Below are 21,337 nucleotides of genomic sequence, written 5' to 3'. Positions count from 1 at the left end.
ACTCTTTCCATTAGTTTAATATATAACACGCACTGTATTCCCCAAAGTCAGATATCCCCTGCAGTGTTTTACTTTAGGTTGCTTTAGTCTGCTCACGTTAGCAAGCCTGCACAAAGGTAAGGCTTGTTAAAGCTTTGAGAAAACGTTTACCTTCGTCCATGCCATTGAGTATTTCAGTTAAGTCTTCGTGTTTGCTGTCATACTGGTGTTCCTTCCATGTTTCACCATTTTCACTTCGAAGTACGATGAGTTCTCTTTCCTTCCCTCGCATTGATCCAAAATGTGGGATTTCCACTATGACAGGGCTAGAGAAAAAGGAATTGTATTATTTTTAATCCCATATCTCCTCACTGCCCTTAATTTCCTATGGGTGTTAAGTCCTTAAGAAAACTACAGTCATTTTAAATAGTTAGCACTGTTACGGTAAAAATGTTTTTAAAATTGCCAAAGCTGCACAATCCTTTATCATTTAAGCTATAATTAATAGATATCTTGAAAATCTTAATATGTAGCTCATTTTTAATGTAAATCTTCTGAAACAGCTGCCTACATGAAAAAATAGTGACAACTTTTTGCTAAGGAGAGTTCTCCCTGCTCATTTATCCCGGGATGTAGGTGATCCAACCTGCCTCCAGTACACACAGCACTGCTGAGTTTTCATTGGCATTAGCAGAGTCAAAATTCAGGTTTGGCTCAAGGGCTTTTAAAGGGGCCAAGTCAGTTCAGAAACAGTCCAGCTATCCAAACGCATGCAACAGCTATCAACTGCAGCAGGAACTGCGCATGCATGGAGGTTTAAAATTTCAAACTAAGTCCCCAACTTTCCAAAGCTCTCCCTGGCTCTCTGTTGATGCAGCCCCTGCGAAACACAAGAGGTTGTTTCTCATTAGCTTCACTTTCTGGTTCTCATGGCCAAAGTCACAGCTGCACCATCAGCACTGTAAACATCACTGGGGAATGTTTAGATCCTTTCAGAATGGATTTCTCCGAGTTAAGCAACATCACGACCACATTTATATTAGTTACTGTCAAACAGTTTGGGGGGAAGGAAGGGGAACGAAGAGGCGGTTAATAATACACCTATGTCACCAGACGATGTACCTTCAACAGAGGACTGCGAGTGCATTACTGAACAGTTATTGTGAACAACCGACAGAAACCACCACTCACTTCATGTGCCATTCCTCAACAAAACAGACACTTTTGCCAAACACTTCACAGGCAGGATATGCATTTTAAAGTATGCTAAGACGAACTGACTGAAATCACACAGTAAGTGAACAATTATGGGTTATGCAGCTTTAAGACATTTAAACAGACAGTATCGTTATTTTCCTACAGAGGTTGTAAAGGATTTCACTGCTTTGTAATAACTCGGTTAAAAGCAGCAGCACATGATGGGAGAAGGATGCAGCGCTTCTACGGTGCTGTACACCTGCAAGGTGTTGGGTGCATTGACCGATCAATTACCTGCGCACAGAAATCACAACAGCCATCGTGAGGGAAAACATAAGCTAGTTGGAAGTCCAGTTTTCACATTAAATACCAAGGCAGAAGAGTTAGATAGTATTTTTTCCCCATGAAAATAGAAAAAGACAGCTTAATTAATACGTATTTTAGACACTTTTAAGAACACCCAGGCTGTTACTCCAATCTCAAGTCCTTTAACAAGAAATAGGAATGTAGCTGCTGTCTCCCATTGTGCACAACAAGCAAACACCAAAAATGCAAATACGTTGCTTAAGATATTTACTCTCTAGTTCAAGAAGAGTACAAACCGAAAACTAACACTGTAGTACAATCTTTGCAGGCTAATATTTCAGATACTGTCTCTGCAAATATTTAGAAACCACACAATTTTGTGCATGACATTTAACAAGAATACTCAGTGAGAAGGTATTGAACAGGTTTGGGACACCAAACACTCACCAATAGTTTGAAAACCTAATGCAATAAATTTTACAATATGATTTGAAAACAACAGTCAAAAATATACAGAAACATTCTTGCATTTTTAGACTAGGCACTGCGGTTCCTTTGGGTAGCACACTTGGCTTTATAAATTTATTTTAACAAGATGCCTCTTGCAGGTTGAAAAGATCAGTATTTCTCCAACCTTGCTGAATGAAGTCATTCGCTCAATGACTTTTTTTCCTAAATAATCTTTCATAAAGAATAGACTTTATGCGATCATATTTTACAAATGCTCTTCCCAAAACAATCTCACTCAAAGCCTGTAAATACCTTCTCTACCACAGGGTTGAACTTAAAGGACTGTCACTGTGTATTAAAATGTATTTGATGCAGTTGAAACACTTCAAATTTAAAAAATTACGAAAGCGCAGAAGTTATGAAAGCAGAATGCTGGCAGTGAATTTTACATGCCTATAAGCACAAGGTAGTAGCAGAGCTATATTAAATCAAGCCACTATGATTTTCTTTCAGTGACATAAATCAACTGAAAGCTTTAGAAAACTTAAAGAAAAATAAAATGGGAATAACAAAAAATTGGAAACGAAAAACTGTAGACATTCTGTATCTTTTCCGTACATATCCTACCCAATAAATTTTGTTCCTTGTGGACCAAGCTGCAGGATTCGGCTAACCATGCTCTCACCCTCATTTAGAGGGGGAGGAGTGTTAGGAAGATGCAGTTTACTGAATAACATCCATGCAGCAGGAAGAGAAACGAGAAGGGGAAATTAGGAACAAGCTGTCATTCCCGACAGAACCGGCAATTTACACCAGGGTGCCACTCATGGTAATGAACAAAATTTATAATTAGGAAAAAAAAGAGCCACATCATAGTGGATTGTTTCCCCTGTTTTAAGCTTAAAAAAATGTCAGCTCCTAGCATTTGTACTACTCGATGCTCTACAGTAAGCGCTCTGCCATCGCTCTCGGTGGCTTTGCTCCATGGGACAGAGACAGGCAGCTCCCAGCAACCCCGGCGGGAGCCGTGCACATGCCGTGGGCATAGGAAACCGAGCTCAGTATTTGGGTCCTTGCAGGTGACTTCAGGACACTTTTTGTGACAGTGATGTTTCTCCAATACTCTACAAGCAAGAGGGTCAAAACCTGTTCAGAGTTACAGGTGTGTGACTCCTCATGACTTCAGAGGCAGGTTGCATGAGTAGATGGGGGCAGGACTTGGCCTTTTCATGGCTTTCCTTACCTTTGGCTCCACCCTTCAGTCATCATAGAGGCAAAGCTCCGCTTAAAATACAAGGGTACCCTCTGGAAGGAATGGCAGGTTGGCTTTTTTTAATATTTCCAGTTAAGTAGCCTATCTTACATACTTAAATGAGGTAGAATCAATGTTCAACTACTTAGATCCACAGGATAAAGGAAATGAAAGATGCAACATGAGCGTAAACAATGAAATTCATAGAACAACTCACCCTAAAAATTGTGCCCCTGCTGGCCCCATTTCTACAAGTCTACTTGCTAATCCTTCTCCTTCAACCATCGGTGGTGGGCTGGCCAGTTTATGCCTCTTTACCAAGCGGCAGGTGATGCGGGTTGGTGCCGTACACTTGCGTGGTGGGATAATTATTCTCATTCCATGATGGCGACTACCCCTCATCGAACCCCCACGTGCATCAACCATAAAACTAACCAGGAAACTGTAGGAAAAAGGAAACTTGTCAATGAAAATGGTCACAAAACAAGCAGATCAGCAAAAAGTCAACTGCCACAGTCTTTAAAACATTATTAGAAAAGTCCTCCTGATCCCAGCTAAACTAATTAGAACATGAAGATTCTTTTAAAACTTATACTTACACATTAACTATCAGTTATCAAAAGCAGGAATTGCTTAAGGTCTAGCAACATCGCAGTGAAACAGACAGGTGCTACTGAGTAATTTGGATTAAAAGATTACACAAGTAGTGTATTAGTAGTGGTTTACTAGAATTAAAAAGCATCCCTCTGTTCCTGTTAGCTCTACTGTCCCTAAACAAGAGTAATTAGCCTCACGTGCAGAAAGGAACCAGACAGTATAGAGAAGGGAGAATCAAAAATGCGTATTATTTTGGGGATCTCAGCCTTCAACAGCTCCTCACAGTCCCGTCTGCAAACACTGCTGACGGCTGGCAGCACGAATGCTGGCACAGTGGGTGACAGTCAGTCCAGGCTACTAAGGGCTTCCACCACTGGGCAATGAGTGAGAATATCAGGCACATAACTTTCTTTAGGCTGCTGACCTGCATTCTGGGGGAAATCATGCCATGACTGCTCTGTGAAGATGACATTCACTAGCAAAAAGAGACATTAAAGAAAAATCGCATTTGCCAGTGTCGTTCCAATGCATAACTTTCCATTTAATAATAGAAGGGTAAGCAATTATATTTGTAAGTGGTGAGTGGTAGATTTTAAAATAAAATTATTTTTATTAGCAAGAGAATAATGAATATTAAGAAGAATAATCATTAAAAGCTGTGGTTTATTTCATCTATCAAATGCTGAGAAGCTGCATACATGAAGCGTTACTGTCTTTAACAGACCAGTGGCAGGAAAGTGGAGTCTCCTCCCAGGACCAGAAACAGCCCGTTTCAAAACTCTGCAGCAAAAATCCTTCCAATTTATGGGGATCAAACCACACAGCTTCCTGCAGGGCTGAACAGTTACGGGTGGGTCTCCTCCAAATTACCTTCCCTTTTCCTCTGTACCGTAAGCTGCTGTGAGACAACAGCTTTGGGCAGGAGATGCACTAACAGGCCAGCATCAAGAGGGACATGAATTACCAACGCCATCTTGACGCCAAGGTATTTTTTGTTTGCTTCTTCTGTACGATATGCAGACACTGACACAGCTGGCACATCTGTATGGTTTCACTATTTTCAAGGCTGTTGCCAAAACTTCCAGATCTTAAGGACCAAACCTTCACATGATTAACTTTCCTGGTTCCCTTCTGCAAACTGAACTAAGGGTAAGAGTCGATAATCCAGGGGGGTTGTGAAGATTCTTTGAAAAAGCCCCCAAGCGCTCTGAAGCACGAATGGGAATTGGTGTAAGACGTTTACATTCGCTTTTGACACCAGCAGGATACCAGAAGGAACAGCTGGCATGCATTGGCCAGGCCTGCAAATAAGCTGCATTCAGAAGTCCAGGCGACGTGGGTGGGAAAAATCTGCACAAAAGCAGGAGCATAATCAAAACTCTGTATTTAGTGGCCTGCAGGAGACAGGCGGGTAGGAAAAGCTGGAAATATATGAAGCAGGGCAGAAAGGTTGTCCAACTGAATTCCAGATAAAGGAATTGCTACATTGCCTTTCTTCAAACCAAATTAAAATCTGTCAGTAAAGATGAGGAAGCGAAACAGCCCTCTGGGATGACCCTAACCCCAATTTATCACTTCTTGTGCCCCAGACACTTTACAATACTGAAGCACGGAACAAAATTCATGCTATTTCACAGTGGTTTTCATACAAATAAACTATCCGCATTTCTCTCCTAGATAAACATACTGTACACTACTGCACAAATCCAAATGCTGCCACTAGGGTATCCCAATTCCTTGTGAGAGGAATTGTTTCAGTGGGAGAGGATCTCTGCTGAATGTCTAACCAAATGCTTTCTACAAACATTAGATCTATGTCAAAACCAATATGCTCAGTCTTTAAGCTATAGAGTATATAGGTTATGTTAATCTTAGTATTTATAGATCACAAGATCTTAGATGTCTGTAAGCTCTGTTGACTGGAACACTTGCTGTAACAAGCAGAGACACAAGGTCAAGAGAGCCCGGACCCTTGGTTCCCTCTCCCCGCTGCTCACAGAGCGCTATTAGCCTGTCAGCATGTTTATGTTGCTTTTTCTCCCTGCAACCGCTCTATATGATGGGTGGTGAAGGCTGATGGTAGGAGGCAGATGCCACTGAGCATGTGGAAGGGTAGGCCAATGCTTGGTCTTCAGAGCCGGCAAGGAGCCAGCATGTGACTAGCTGTGAAGAGAGGTCAAGACAATCTATTACAATTTACTATGAAGCAAAGTCAAATATTAAGCAGGGACCCACAACCCTTGGTCACCGAAGGGAGAACACTGAAAGGAATCTGTTACAACCGGTGCTTTGGGGGCCTTTTAAAAATGGGCATGGTTTTTGACTGCAGAGAAGGCGGGGCCACTTCAGACTATGTGGAAGCGTGCCGGGCAGAGGGGTGGCTGGCTGGAACGTCCCAGCAGGGTTGGTGTGGTAGCAGCTCAGGGAGGCACATCTGCTCGGTGAACCACGGAGCAACAGAGAGGGGCCTGCTAGGGACCCTGGCAAGGCTGGGCTTGGCCGGATGGCTCGGCACAAGGCAGTTTGGGAGAGCTGCCTAGCACATACGTGATTACTAGCGTGTTAAGCCAGCTCATAATTAATAAAAAAAAAGGAGTTTTTCATCTAATGCAAAAATATGAAAACTTGCACTCAGATAAGATGTTTCCTCTGTATCCAAACTGAATGATGCAAGTATGTCAGAGGGGATTTTCAAAAAATATGTAGGCACCTAAATGAACCGACTTAAAGTAATACAAAAATCAATGGAAGTTAAAACTAAATACCTATAGAAATCAAGCCCCAAGTTCTCAGGTACATTTAGGCTGTAGATTTCAAGATCATGCAGAGGTAGCTGAGCTGGGTTAGACGACAGGCACAGACACCAGTCCAGCCTTGGCAACCTGGGGCTTAGCACTGCTAATGCACACAAGGGTAGGTTAACCCTCGACACGAGCCTCTGCCCACTGCAGCCAGCATTGGTGCCCACACCACCCTGCAGCCTTCAGTGAAAACAAAACCTTTAGCAGATCAGCCTTTATGCATATTGCTCCCATATAAAGGTAATCATCATCAACAGCATATTAATTATTTCCTTGTTTAGTTTTCAAATTAGTAATTTACCGTTTAAAACAATAACAATAATTCCAAACAGCATTTCATGCACTTTGTATCAAAAAGATTAGTAGCTGATGCTTACCTAAATTAATACTGCACTAATAATGGAAACTACAATATGATCTCTAAAACACAACGCTAAATGCTAATGAGCATTTCTACTTGAAGACATGGAAGGGATGAGGATGTGGGCGGATGCACTACAAACATCTACACACACTCTGTGGGAAAAGAGTTTAAAAAAAGAAAAGAAAATGAGGATTCACAGAAAGCACAGAGTTATCACCTTGAATCATACTGGGGAAGTGGAGAGGAATAGCTGCAAAATAATTTAGAAAGCAAATGGGAAAAATTAATTTAAGATAATTAGAGGCAAGCAACAGAAAATATCAATAATAAGCGCAAAGGAAAAGTAACAATCAGAAAAATAACATTCGAAGGCCAACTTTAGAAATTATTTGGCTTTTGCTTCCCATATCATGACCTATTTCATATAAAATATGCTACACATGGGAAAAAAAAAATCCAAAAGGAAGTGTTTAATTTAATTAGTCAGCACAAATCCATAATTTTTCTGAGAAATGCAGAAGCACATGGAAAAGAGAAAAGCATTTGCAATTTTCTTAGGTCAACAGAGAATTTATTGTAACACAACTTCTTTATTTAATTCCCCAAACATGCTCCACTGTACCATGGAACACCGGTTCTTGCATTTTTCTATAGCAGTTTATTTTCCAAAGTATAACGTATAAAGATATGTATGGCAGGGTACTTGAAAGGAGTATCAGTCCGTGCCACTCATTACACTGCTTTCAAAAATGAGTTCTGCATGTACAAGAGGCTGGAGTAAACTCTAATTAATCTTATGTATTCCACCTTGCAAGATTGGATTCAGTATTTCTGAGTTTCTTAATGTGGAAGGCAGTGTGACAGCTGAAAGAAAGAAATGTAAGAAAACCAAGGAGTTAAAAAAGGCAACGTGAAGAGAGCACACCCACATTTGAGTTTGGGGAAGTTGCACGAGTAAGCTCACATCTGAAAGCCAAAGGTCATTTTGGTGAAGGGTCTCTACCCTGCCAGAGGCCTCAAGATTCATGACACATTTCAATGTGCTGCTTAAAATGGACCCTGTTCAAAATATATGCTGGCAAAACAACTTATCTGAACTCAAAAAGAAAAACATAAAACATTATCTTGGCTGAAAAAAGGGAAAAACCAGAAGAGTCAAAATTACTGCCAAGAATTCCTTCTTTCTTCCCCTTTCACTGATACATTGCTGGATCTCCACATCCTGCTCTCAAAATTCCCCTTCTGCCTCAGTTAAGAAATGGGAACAAACTTTGATGCTTTCTTCTGACAGTGGGTAAATGGGGAAAAGAGCAACCTGAGGGGGCGGACTGCAGAGCAGCTCCCCCCGTGCCGCACACGGCGGAGCTGGGGGAGGATGAGGAATGCAAAGAGCTGTGGGGTCAGGCCCTGGCCGCAGGGCAACCCGGACCATGAGGGTGCCGACAGCAGGCGACCCCGGCCGCCCACCTCTGCCTACGGCCCACGGATGAGGAATGCAAAGAGCTGTGGGGTCAGGCCCTGGCCGCAGGGCAACCCGGACCATGAGGGTGCCGACAGCAGGCGACCCCGGCCGCCTACCTCTGCCTACGGCCACAGAAAGAACTGGGGACAAAGCCAGGGGATGAAGCGCTGCCAACAAGCAGAAAGGGAGTTGCTTTTCAGAAAAAGACTGGCAGAAGAGAAGTGAAAAGTCACAATCCTCTGCATATCTGATGTGCTGAGGTACTGGAAGATGTGAAGGGAACAGCTGTTGATCGCCCCTAGATGAAGATAACAGGGAAAACCAAACAGTTTTCCATATCATAATATGGGGCCATAACTGAAAAGAAAATAAACAATGAGTGAGAGGGGGGTTCTGGCAAAGGAACTGAGTCATCACAGCATCATTTCTGATGGAATTTATCTGTCAAATGAGAAACGTGACAGGTCAGAAAAGCTATGCTTGTTTGGAGAATATTTTGGCGCTCAGATCCTCTCCCTCCCCTGCAGCCCTTCCCCTCTGGGCAGCAGTTAAGGCCACGTCTGCATTAGCAGGGACTGATGTACAAAGTAGTTGTAGTAGTAGTTGATGTGAAAGATCCCACATCCACAGAATATATGTTTTGAAGGGTTGAAACCATTAGTGAGCACGCTGAAGAACTAAGGGCAGGTAAGTATTGTCCCAGAAGACTTGCCAGGATGCAAACATCAGACCTATTTTGTATCACGATGAAAAGGAGACAGAAAATTTTATCAATCAGTCTAGCCCCAATTACCAGAAATACTCGGGAATAAATTATCCAGCAATCAATCTATAAGGGCCTAAAGGATAACAAAGGGATTAAAACTCACCTACCACCAGTCCTCAAAATAAAAACAAGCCAAAATATAAATGGCAAGCCAGAAGATAAATGGCAAGAGTAACTCAAGCCAAATTAATTTAACTTCCTTCTTTGACAGGGTACCGTACCCAGTGGCCGAGTGGAAGTATCGTCTTGGTATGTCACAGTAAGCAATCGAGGTGTGGTATAGAAAAGGCAAGTGCACAATCATCTGAGAAGTTACCTCAAAAGCGATACTATCGGTGCTTTACTGTTAAACTGGAAGGAAACTTCAAGTAGAGATTTCACTGTGCTGTCCTGGGCCAGGTACTAAGCTAATGTTTTCATTCATGATTTGAACACTGGACAGAAAGAAGGTCTGAAAGGTCCTATTTTGGAAAATAGGATCACAATTAAAAGCTATCTTGCTAAAATGGAAAAAGGGCCTGGAACCAACAAGCTGAAATACAGTAAAGGCAACCACAAACCGAGGAAAAAACCCAACACATAAGCACAAAACATAGAAAAAACAACCAGAATTTCAGAAAAGAACCAAGAAAATCTAGCAGATCATAAATATCTGTCAACAGAAACTGCAGTTACCAAAAATGATAATTCTCATTGTGGGATTGCTTAAGACTCGATGTGTCAGACCAAAGAGCGATCGTGTCCCAGCCAGTACTGGTGACATGGCTTTGGGAGTTTGGTGCCCAAACTAGCTTAGAAACAAGCTGTCATGGAAGAGAGGAGAGGCAGGGGGCAGCAGCAAGAATACATTGAAGTGTGGAAAGCACCACCTTGGGAGGATCTCGGACGTTTTAGTCTATAAAAGAGAGGATTACACATCTTCCAACATATAAACCATTGCTGAGAGACCAGTAAGATTTTGTTCTCCATGACTGCTATGGATGTGACAAAAAATAGGCTTAACCCACAGGAAAGAAATTTTAAGTCAAACATCATAGAAAGAGAGAATCATAGAAAGAGAGAATCATAGAAAGAGAGAATCATAGAAAGAGAGAATCATAGAAAGAGAGAATCATAGAAAGAGAGAATCATAGAAAGAGAGAATCATAGAATGTTTTGGGTTGGAAGGGACCCCTAGCGGTCATCTAGTCCAACCCCCCTGCAGTGAGCAGGGACACCGCTAACCAGATCAGGTTGCTCAGGGCAAGAAGCATTGTAACAAGGGATAGCGAACTACTGAAGCTGGTGGACTAAAGAATCTCTTATTTTTAGTGACTACAAAGAAATTAAACATATTTCAGGAGTGGCTTGACTACATTTTATCCTGCTGTAATGCAAATGGGTGGACTACCAGCTCTCAGAGGTCCTTTGCTGACATGCCTTTCTGCGAGAGGCAGCAGACTTCAGCTTTTCACACTGCAATTCTTGAAATTTCAACTCTAGCATTGACCATGTACAGTGTTTTATCAGCTCAGGACCCAAAAAATCTCAATGTTGTATAGTTCTGTGCTTGTATGTATTGTGGGACTGTAGCTTTAGATTCGTGGGACTTGCTGCTATTTTAGAACTGACATCTTTTGGTTTGTGCTGCACTCATTTTCATTATAAGTATGTAGTTAGTCACAAAATGGGAAGTAAATGAAAAAGGGTATGAAATTTTATGTCCTGATCTTGAAAATTAAACAACAAATATTTATACTAGAAAATCTCATATGCGATGATTCCTTTCAGTTACACATTTATTTGTAAATTTTTAAAATAAGCTTTCAGACATTACTACTATTACATCTAAATCAAGTCTATGTGGTACTGTCAAGAAGCATCACAACTGCAGTGATGACTCATAAGTAAATGAATGGTACTGCTAAAGTCAAACTACAGATACTGGAGAATAGGCAGGAGTTTGGAGGTATAAATAAAATAAGAATTTATATTAAACTCCCCCATTTTTTCTTCTATGAAAGAACAGAAATCATAACATTGTATCTCTGATTTTGGATTCCAAATAATTTAATGCAATTCAAACAAAATCACCTTATGGCACTTAAAAGCAAAGCATAAGCAACGGAAAAAGCAAACCAGGACTATTAAAGAGAAGCCTGTGGGATTACAATGTTTTGGCATTCAGAAAATTAAGTGCAGAAGCAAGTTTTTGGTTTGATATGCAAGAATTTAGACTGACTCCTGCTATTAAGCACCCTCATTGAAGTCAGTGTGAATTTTGCCACTGGCTTCAACTGGAGCAGGAATAGGCACGTTATCAGCCATTACAGCAGGCTGTATTCTTCAGCTAACGATACACTTCCACAGCTAAAGATAAAGGAAATCTGTTAAGTGACCTACCCAGAATGGATGGGGCTTGAAACAAGGTTAACATTGTCCAAGGTGTCTGCAGCCCAGCTGTAGTGTCTGAGAGAATCAGAATCGAACTCCCGTTGAAACGTCAGGTGCTTAAAAACATAATAAAAAAGAGAAATTAAAATTTAAAATTAACATGAAAAATAACTTGTCTTAAATACAAGCCTGTTAACATAATTCTATAAAACTTAGACCTGGACCCTTTCCACACAACAGTGCTGATATCTCAAGTATTAAATTACTGGAAATCCTGTAACAGAAACATGGAATCCACAGACAAATTAATCTTACACATCTTCAAACTTCCTTTTTGCCCACTTTTCCCACTTCCTTCAGTTACAACTATGTCTCTCTCCAATCTTCACTTACACGTGCAATGTTAGAAAGATTGACAAAAATATTACCATTTGTACTGCAATCATACACCATATAGACAGGCCGTATAATACTCCCCCACAGAAATTGCCATTGGATAGATCCTTATTCGAGCAGATCCTGTGAGTAACTTCCCCGAGAGTTTGACTGAAGCTGTGAATGCATGACCAAGCTCCCAGTGGGAGGAGGGTTTAGTTTGTCTTTGTAGACGTACAACTGACATGAACGCTGTTTTCTGGACTGCCACCACCCCTACTCATCTCTACAAAAATAGCTTTAACCCCGCAAAGCGCTGGCACGCTGGCGCTATAATTAACTGCCCCATCGGACAGACACCCAGGCGTAATTTGTTTCTCGCTGCTGCCCACAGATGTGCGCGTGCACGTTCACGCGTCCTGTGCCCCACAACAAGGTCTCACACTGTAAATCCTCTTATCTGCAGAGCAAAGCCATTCTAGTAAAATACTCTTTTTTTCTTTTTCCCCAGGAAATTAAACAAATGAAATCTTCAAATACTGTACATGCCCATATTTCCAGGGTGGTATGAAAGCTTCTAAACAATCTAAGAAGCACCGGCAGAAGTTACATCAATAAAACTAAGTCAAGAAGCTGTCGTGCAATACACACAGACTATCTTCACCCAAGATGGTGTTAAAGATGTCAGTGCCTCCTCCAAGTAGGTTGTTTTCTGCTTACAGGCAAATACATCTAGAGAGAACAGTCTGTGAAGACTAAAACCTTATAGCCTGTTTTCAAATTCAATTCTGCGGGTTCGAGACAAACCTGAGCCAGGCACACACTTCTGCACAGGGGAGTTTTATTATTTCCACCTTTTTTTTTTTGTTTTTTTTTTACTTACTAGAACATAGAGGTACTGCAAGTAGATTATTTTGAATGGAAACAGCAGCATTAGTAGTAAATCTGGCAAAGTCATAAATGCACAAATATAACTTCTGTTGAGAAGCTTCCACAAGATAAGCAAGCAGATAGTGCTGTCGTTGGCCAGGACCTGCAACCAAAACCTTCTCTTTTTAGACATTTCTTTTATTTCAGATGAGCATCCCAGGTTCCTTCCAAAAACCATCGACATTACAAATTTACTGCCAATCAATAGAAACATCTGCAGGGTACAACTCTGCTCTGTCATCTGCCCAACACTGTGGCACATGGTGTGATGCCCCCTTCTTTCGCTACCATAACTCTTTTATTAGGATCTTTCATTAAACTTTTTGTTGCAAGATACGTACTTTAGGCACGATGGTTCAAACACAGAAAACAACAAGGGGCAAACTTGCATATGTTACACACCAAAATACACCACCAGCCATAAAAGATAAAATGAGTGCCATTAAAACAATGGCAATTAAGCAACGGCAGTGGCTTTAATCAGCACGTTTTTGAAAACTGTATCGTAATTTAGTTTAATGAAGACAGCTTTCTAACTCCTTCCAAGAGAACACTAGGGATTCTCCCACATTTCCCTGAAGAGGCTGCAGCTTAGGCAGGAAAGCATCGCTGTGGATTTCTGCTATTCCGAGTGATCTAACTTGGTAAGAGCTCATACCGAGTACCTCACTACTTTTGATTCCAAACAGTGTGAGATCCAGACAGTTGGTTTCAGAAGTTGTAAAAATTTAGATAAACAAAAATAAATGCATTCCTTTGCTCAGTGGTTAACATTATCATCAAAAATGGGGCAAAACAAAGAAGCATAAGACATGCGTTAAAAAGAACAACACAACTGTTTGTCATTCAAATGCCTGCTAAGCCATAGCAGTGTCACTGCCCTGAGGTCCAGGCATGCACCAGGACACATACAGCAACAAATAAACGTGGGATCGTGTTTGCTGTAATGGAAGAAAAATGCTCTAAAGTTTCTTCAGCCGTGTGATACAGAAAACTAAATGCAGGACCACATAATTTCCAAGGAAATAAGACCACACTAAAACAGTCTGTGCTAGGGAGAGGTGCTGCTGTGCTCACCGAGCTGCTGTAGGTTTGCTTACAGGCATACGCAGGGTTCCCTGGTCTATTCCTTTGTCCTGAGATACAGCCTATATATCAGGTGACTATATTTTTTGATGCATTCCTTTCTGACAAAGTGCACTCAAACAGATCTTTTGGACATACTTAGGGCCAGCAAAAGCACAAAGCCTGCAGCCAATAATTTTGGCAGAGAAACAGAGTAGGAAAAGCTAATAGCCGGACAGATGCATCTTACACGCAGCACACATCTGTTGATCTCATTTTGTCAGTCTGTTGAGGTGCTGGATTTTCCAGGCAGGCAAAAAAATAATCTTCCTGCGTAAGTTGCAATATAAGCAGTCCAGAAGATGGTACATCATCGGTGCCATCAAATCACAGGATTCATCCTGTGTTTGGTCAGGTCCCAGTGTTCTCTCCGATTAAATACGCGTTGCTAAAGGGCGTGGCATCGTTAGATGCAAATGCGTGTATAAAAATACTGATGGCTCTGCTGGCAAGGATCCTGCTGGTTGCGTAACTGAATATGCAGGCTGTGTAGTATCAGAGTTCAGCAAACAGAAGAATGCACGCTTCTTCCCAGATGAATTTATCCAGACAGAAGAGACTCAGCAAGCTGCTATGTAACGGACAGCCTGATTCATCCTGCCTTTGGCTGATTAAATTCAGAGGCTGATGTAAATTAGTCCAGGGAGAAAGCGGTTCGGATTTGGTCTTAATTGCTGCATCCATGGTAATGCACCAGGACACAGAAATCTTAACTTCGCTCCAGCCAGGTTACGCAGCACCGTATGGCCTGGACTCAGGCCTCCCTGTTGAACAGGGTCAGCAACAAATCACTGAATGCAAGCAATGGAGAATATCTTAACTTCTCAGGGAATTATTAGAAACTCTTCTCTAATACCCAACGTGTGATGCTGGCCCGCGCCCCAGGGGGCGGGGGGGGGGGGGGGGGATGTGTGGCCATGGGATCTTCTATTTTAACCCGATTAAGAGGTTGACAACTGCCCCTTACAGTTTTATATATTTATATTTGTGATAAAATGAATTCCCTTTACTCTGAGACCTTGCTGTTGCCATGAACTCCAGACAGGTCTGAGCTTTACCAAAGAAGAAAAACGGAACATGCTGATAGGCAATGGCTCACTCCTTCGACGTGGTGTGATACCCCAAAACAGCCTTAAGTCCTACCAGTTTCCAGGTGAACTTTTAGGATATTAGTTTTGACCCACAACAATCTTCGTTCCTGTGAATTCCAGTGTTGGAACACAAGGTGGTTCTTTTCCCTGCTTTCTACTGCCATAGCAGAGATTATCTGGAAACCCAGTAACGTACACAGAGCGGGGTGGGAAGGGGAGAGGCAGGGGTACTCTTCATCTCCCGAACACAATCCTCTTGCTTCAGCCAAAGAGCTGTAAAGCTTATCACCATGGGTTTGGGCTGGGCTGAAGAACATGGGAATTCCAGAGGATGGATATATTTTTTGTCAGGACTTTGAGGTTTGCAGAAGCCACAGAGGAAAATTTTAGCTGGGCTACCCCTTTTTCATGAAGATGGTTTGTTGCTTTACTGTCATTTGTTTTTCAGGGGATCATGGTTTTACTAACCTCTCAAGACAGGACTGACATTTTTTTCCACTACCACCTCCACCATTCCTGATCCCCTCCTGGACTTGAGAAACTTGAATTTTGTCTAGGGGATTAAGATTAGAAAAACATTTATAACTAGACTGTCAGCCAGGCCTCCAGCCTGGCTTCATGGTATGTGACAAATTTGGACCAGCGCTGAACTGTGATAATTGCACAATCATTGCTGGACAAAAACTGGAATCACAAAAATACGAAGACTATAGATGCAATGAAAACAGCCCACGCTACTGCTCGTCACCAGCACTAGAAGATTTTCATATGCTTTGCCTTCCCAGCTCAAGAGCCAGCACTGCAAGAGATCCTCCAGAAAGCAGAGAGGTCCCTGACCACCTTAGAAAATATGAAGTTTGCCCTGAAGCACCTAGAGCACCTGATCTGGTGTCACTGCAACACCTCTGTGTACAGAGAGTAATTCTTATTTCCCTAGTGGAATTTTATAATACAAAACAGGTTAATGGTGCACACTTTGAACAGTGTTCTTCAGGAGTTATCCAGCATAGTGCTGGTTTTAAGTCTTGTTATTTGATCAAACGCACCCTAGCTGCTAAATCAATGCCATCTACTTTGATGGTAATCACAAAAATGGCCAGAATCATGAAACAATGTAGTACATTCTCAAACTGAAGAGCTTTCCTCTCCTCTGAAATTTCCATCATATCGGGCAGACTTAATGAAGGCTTAGGACTAGGAAGTGTCAGAGTAACTTTAGGCTCTCAGCTCTGAAATATCACTTCTTGTTCCCAGTGCCAGCAGTTGCAGATTTTATTTTCTGGACTTCAAAACAAACAAAAGCAACAAACTTACTGCTATGCAATGTTCAGAAATTCTCCCTAGCTGGTTGTTGCAAATCAAGGTTATTGGAGGTTTCACTTGAAAGTAACAACCTAATAATAAAAACTCAGTTGCTAAAGAGAGAATCCGATTTCTGCCATTGTCATAACGCCACCAAAACTGTGTGCAAAAGCTGCAGTAAAACTGGATTATTTATACTACACTGGAATTTACAGGCTACTACAATCAAGGTTTAAAATGCTTGAGCGGACCCTTTCCCCCCTGAAAGCATCCTCTGAGATCAATAATCCCCAGTGCAGGAATACTTGACGCTGCTGAGAGGTACCTCTGTGAAAACAGCAGCAGAAAACCTCTGTTTCATTACAGTCCACCTTATGCTCTTCCAGGACATAAACAACAGTTCCATCCCACGGCCCTTTAACTCCCAAGGAAAGATTTCTATGTGAGTTTTTATTCAACTTCCTAGCAGATCTCTGGCCTCTGTGCGTCAAGAAACTCTGGAGTAATTCAGGTAGATTTTAAAATCTAAAGCAAGTCTACCAAGCAAAATGCTGAGGAACTCACAAAGCAAGCATACAGTACCTTATCACCTCCAACATTAGCTTTTAGAAAGACTTTCCCACGCTATAATCAGGTCAAAAGATTCTGCTTTTGTTGTATTTATTCATTGCACAAATGTTTGGAAGATACATAAACTGGTTAGTGCCTAATAGCTTAATCATTACAAGGCCAAATTCTTCCCAGGGATGGAAAAACAAGGATAGTAGTTGGAGTCCCCTCCATGTGGACAGAACGGGCAAACATAATCCCCGGGCTATACAGGACAGATGAAGGCTGCATAGTGTAAAACACATTGCTCCCAGCTTATCAAAGCACTCCAAGGATACACATAACATTAAGCTCACAGGTGCTGCCATTGACTTCAATGGACAACCTCCTACTCAGAAACATAACTGGTCCCTTAAGGACTCTTTTGGTTTGGGACCCCATCGCCCTGCCTCGCGCAGGATCAAAACCACAATGTGGTAAACCCACGATTTCTCTCGTTCCTTTCTTCTTCCTTTTCAATATTGAGGAGGGTAGCAATAACCTCCGCAAGCCTGGCTGAGTGCTGCAGGCTGTCATCCCCCTACAGATACAAAGCATGAATAGAATCATAGAATCGCTTTGGTTGGAAAAGACCTTTGAGATCATCGAGTCCAATCTTCAACCTAACCCTGCCATCCCACCACTAAACCCTGTCCCTAAGCACCTCATCTATCCTTCTTTTAAATACCTCCAGGGACGAGGACTCTACCACCTCCCTGGGCAGCCCATTCCAGAGCCTGACAACCCTTTCTCTGAAGAAGTTTTTCCTAATGTCTAGCCTAAACCTGCCCTGGCGCAACTTCAAACCATTCCCCCTCCTCCTATCGTCCGTTACCAGGGAGAAGAATAGCTGGTGGCAGAGACGCAGCACGTACCTGATCCTTTGCTGGTACCAGCAGCTCTTCAATCATCATGCTGTCTCGGGCGTAAGAACTTCTGTTCAGCGTGTAGGACCTATCCGAACTGAAGGAGCGGAGGCTGTTGTATTTACCATTTATCATAGAAAGTGCAGATGACAATGAGATGAACAAAAAATAAAAATTAAAAAATTAATACATGCAACTTCCAGGGATAGCATAAAATGGCAAAATATACATAATCTGTGAAATAAATACAAGGGAAAAAATGGAATAATAAGTATCTGACTGTAGTTAAATATCCCCTTCCCTACAATATACATAACCAAAAGCACAACAGATGTTTACTGATTTGCCAGTAATGCCGTGGCTTTAGAATAAATCCAGAAAAGTGTATTCAAGTATTTAGATGAACTTTGATAAAAGTCTTCACGCCCTAATCCCGAAAGGAGGCCCATGAAGGCAGGTCCCGGGAGAGCCGTGGGTAGGTTACAGCGCCAGCCCGTATGGCTCAGATTGCTGAAGTTGGTTTAACCAAGAGCAACTTTTCTGTGTTGTCGTTCTCTTTGTGGCTGAACCACTTCTGACTTTGTTGTAAACACCCTAGTTATTCCTTTAGTTAGATGAAAAGGATAATAATTTTGAAATGAAAGAAGAAAGAAAAGAAATTTGATGATTAAATACGGATTCCAATGCTTTGGGGATTATTTTGTGCATGTTAGACTATTTAGAAATAACTATGATCATTCTGAATATGTTGCAATTAAATCAACGTAGGAGTGTGTTACACTTAACCCTGGAAGATACATTATGGTATGTGCTAAAAACATGCTGCAGGCCTAGACATGCTTGCTACGTGACAAAAAATAAAGTAGTAAAAACCGTGAATTAATAAAAAGCAACATCCAACAACATATTACACTTCTGAACTAGCAACATTTTTCAGACTCAGAACTCTACAACTTGTTTCATGCATTTTGTAGTTGTTAGTCGAACTTTTCTAGTCCCCTAGCACATGTTCTTCCTTGCGCTGGGAGCAGAACTGGGGTCTTAATTACACACTGTAGGCATATGTTAGGCAGACTTTTACATGATAAAGGGCGTAAAGAAATCAAGTTATATTTGTTGTAACAGAGGGATATTCTCTAAGGTTAAGCCCACCCCCCTGCCCAAAAATAAAAGCACGTCACTTTCCAATGCTGAATAAAATGAAGATGAGCAATGGCAGCAGCAGCAGGATGTGACACGATGCCATGCCTTCTTACCTGACTTTTGGACTAAAGCAATTTACAGTGGAAAAGAAACAGGAGAAATAGAAAGCAAAGAATCAGACGGGAAAAGCAAGATGTTATGGCTGGATGGCTTATATACTTAATGTGTTTATTTCTTAATGTTACACTCAGAATCAGTAGTAAGGTACATCCACAGAATAATTTTTGCTAAATAAAACTCTTCACAGGAAAAACGCTGTATTTGTCTCCTCTGAGCATAACATGTGCAATGTAAAAAATGAGTTACGCAGCAACAAATAGTAATGGCACTGCTAAAACCAGAAGCATGGGAATATTAGATTTCTCTCAAAGAAAAAATAAAATGAGGTCGAACCCTCAGATCTACCTAACAGACCTTGACTGCAATTCTGCATTCCCGCTTTGCACAGTGAGAATTTAGATGTGTGCAGGAAGAGCACTGCAATGAGTAAAAGGTGCCCTGTAGATCAGTGCCCAGCTCCGTACACAGAGCGCGCTCCCTCTCACCATCACTGCAGTACTTCGGACCCCACCACATCTGATAGCGCTGGCCTTGCTCACGCCAACTGGCGCTTAAAAGCTGCATGTCAGCTTCGTTAATGAAGTTTACAAAGACATAAGATTCTCCTTTGAGATCTGTTTCACTGATTTTCTAGCTAATGGGCTATTTAAATGCATTTTGGCATTCCTTGTGAACGTATCATTACATACTTACCAACTTACCTAAAAATCCTAAGTGAAACAAAATATGGCTGGGTGCTACTAAGGAGCAAATTTGCGCTCTGTGCTTGCATTTCTAATGCGACCATAACAAACAAGACTGAAGGGTGGACGTCTAAGCTTTACCTTATGGGAGCTGCCATTCACTGTTAGACAATGAACTCACTTTTTAAATCAGATCTTTAAACTACAGCATAGGAAAAAGGCCTCAGGGCTCCAGCTTATGAGGTTTAATTATTAGCTGCAGTACGATTCAACTGTCAGCAAATACATTGCAATTCCACAACTATGGAAGTAATCCCTGCTCATACAGCTTTAATTGTTCTGAGCAACGCACAGGGCAGGCTTTAGCAAGATTCAAAAATGAAACTTTCTAGGTTGATCTAGAAACACCTGAGTTGGCATCGACATTAGACAGGTATATATTAAGTTGACAATATTTTATCAGGTTCACAGAGACTTTGGCCTGTTTTCTGTAACATGTAATCCATTCCCTGTCAAATGAAACCCTACAACAGATGTAGGGTACACCTGCTTTTTTATTTTTGGGAGCATTTTTCTTTAATATTGGTTGGATTACTCACTAGCACCTTTAAAGAAATAAAAGCACCAAAGTAGCAAAATGATTGTCATTCAGTTTTTCTGGCATTTACGTTTTTCAGCTAAATTAGTCCATTAAGGAATACTCTAACGTGAGTATCAATCTGACCAGCGGCAGTGAAAAGCAACCTGGTTTTGCTGGCTGTTCTGGATCAGCTTCTAGACCAGTTGCAAACTGCTAGCAAAGAGGCGCCTTGGGGACGGTCAGAGCATGAGCAGATACCAGAAAAAGTGAATAGTTAAGTTTTCTGTATCATTGCCATAAGAAGCCGACATGAATAAAGAATATGAAATAAAACTGCAATGAACGTATGCTTTAAAGGCGCAGCATTATCATAACACAGAAGTACACCCCCTCTACTTTCTTTTGAAATAGACTCCAGCTTTGTGTGAAAGAGCGAGCTTGGTTTGTAAAAACAAGTTCAACTGCGGTGACACGCAAACACGAGAAACAGCAAAGACTGTACCTGGCCGAGCGGGCTCCCAGGCTAAAGCCCATGTATCCTTCAGCGGGCAAAGAATCATCTCCCAACTCTTTCAGATCCTGGGGTCCAAGGTATTTGTCCGTATCACCTGTCATCCCCCCCCCCCCTGCCAGTACAAAAGCCAGGCTGAAATCAGGAGCTACATGTATCATAAATGTTTGTGTGCTTAGTAAGCCATAACGCCCTTCTCCGCCCGCCAACAAGGAATCAATCCCGTCACCCCCACTTTCCCTAAGGCTCTTTTCCACGTAGTACGTCAATTATCCACCCTCTGAACGGGCCTGAGAAAATAATTTTATTAGGGGCAGGCGTAAGAGGCAAAACTCCACCTTGACATAAATCCAATAAAGTTGCACGAGGGATGACTTTTGCCCAATCGTTTCAGCAAGCTAAAGGGCTCTCCTGTACTTTGCACCATTGCACTCGCTTTTCCTTTCCTTACCAAAAAGCCCGAGCTGACAAACTAA

General features: G+C 41.7%; 1 protein-coding gene across 1 annotated transcript in view; it reads right to left on the bottom strand.

The window, feature by feature from the left end:
* ANK3 (ankyrin 3) overlaps nucleotides 1–21,337 on the bottom strand; it is a 206,454-nt gene that overhangs the window by 49,607 nt on the left and 135,510 nt on the right. The window contains exons 25-29 of the mRNA XM_035892536.1: nucleotides 20,853–20,976; nucleotides 17,834–17,936; nucleotides 11,557–11,663; nucleotides 3,402–3,626; nucleotides 151–305 (exon numbers count right to left, since the gene is read on the bottom strand). Coding sequence (XP_035748429.1) covers nucleotides 151–305; nucleotides 3,402–3,626; nucleotides 11,557–11,663; nucleotides 17,834–17,936; nucleotides 20,853–20,976 — 714 coding nt within the window. The remainder of the gene's footprint in view (nucleotides 1–150; nucleotides 306–3,401; nucleotides 3,627–11,556; nucleotides 11,664–17,833; nucleotides 17,937–20,852; nucleotides 20,977–21,337) is intronic.

The sequence above is a fragment of the Egretta garzetta genome, unplaced genomic scaffold (genome assembly GCF_000687185.1).
Source record: "Egretta garzetta isolate BGI_Z169 unplaced genomic scaffold, ASM68718v1 scaffold204, whole genome shotgun sequence".
NCBI classification, from domain to species: Eukaryota; Metazoa; Chordata; class Aves; order Pelecaniformes; family Ardeidae; genus Egretta; species Egretta garzetta.
Note: the sequence above shows the minus strand (reverse complement) of the source record. Positions and strands in the feature narration are given on the sequence as shown.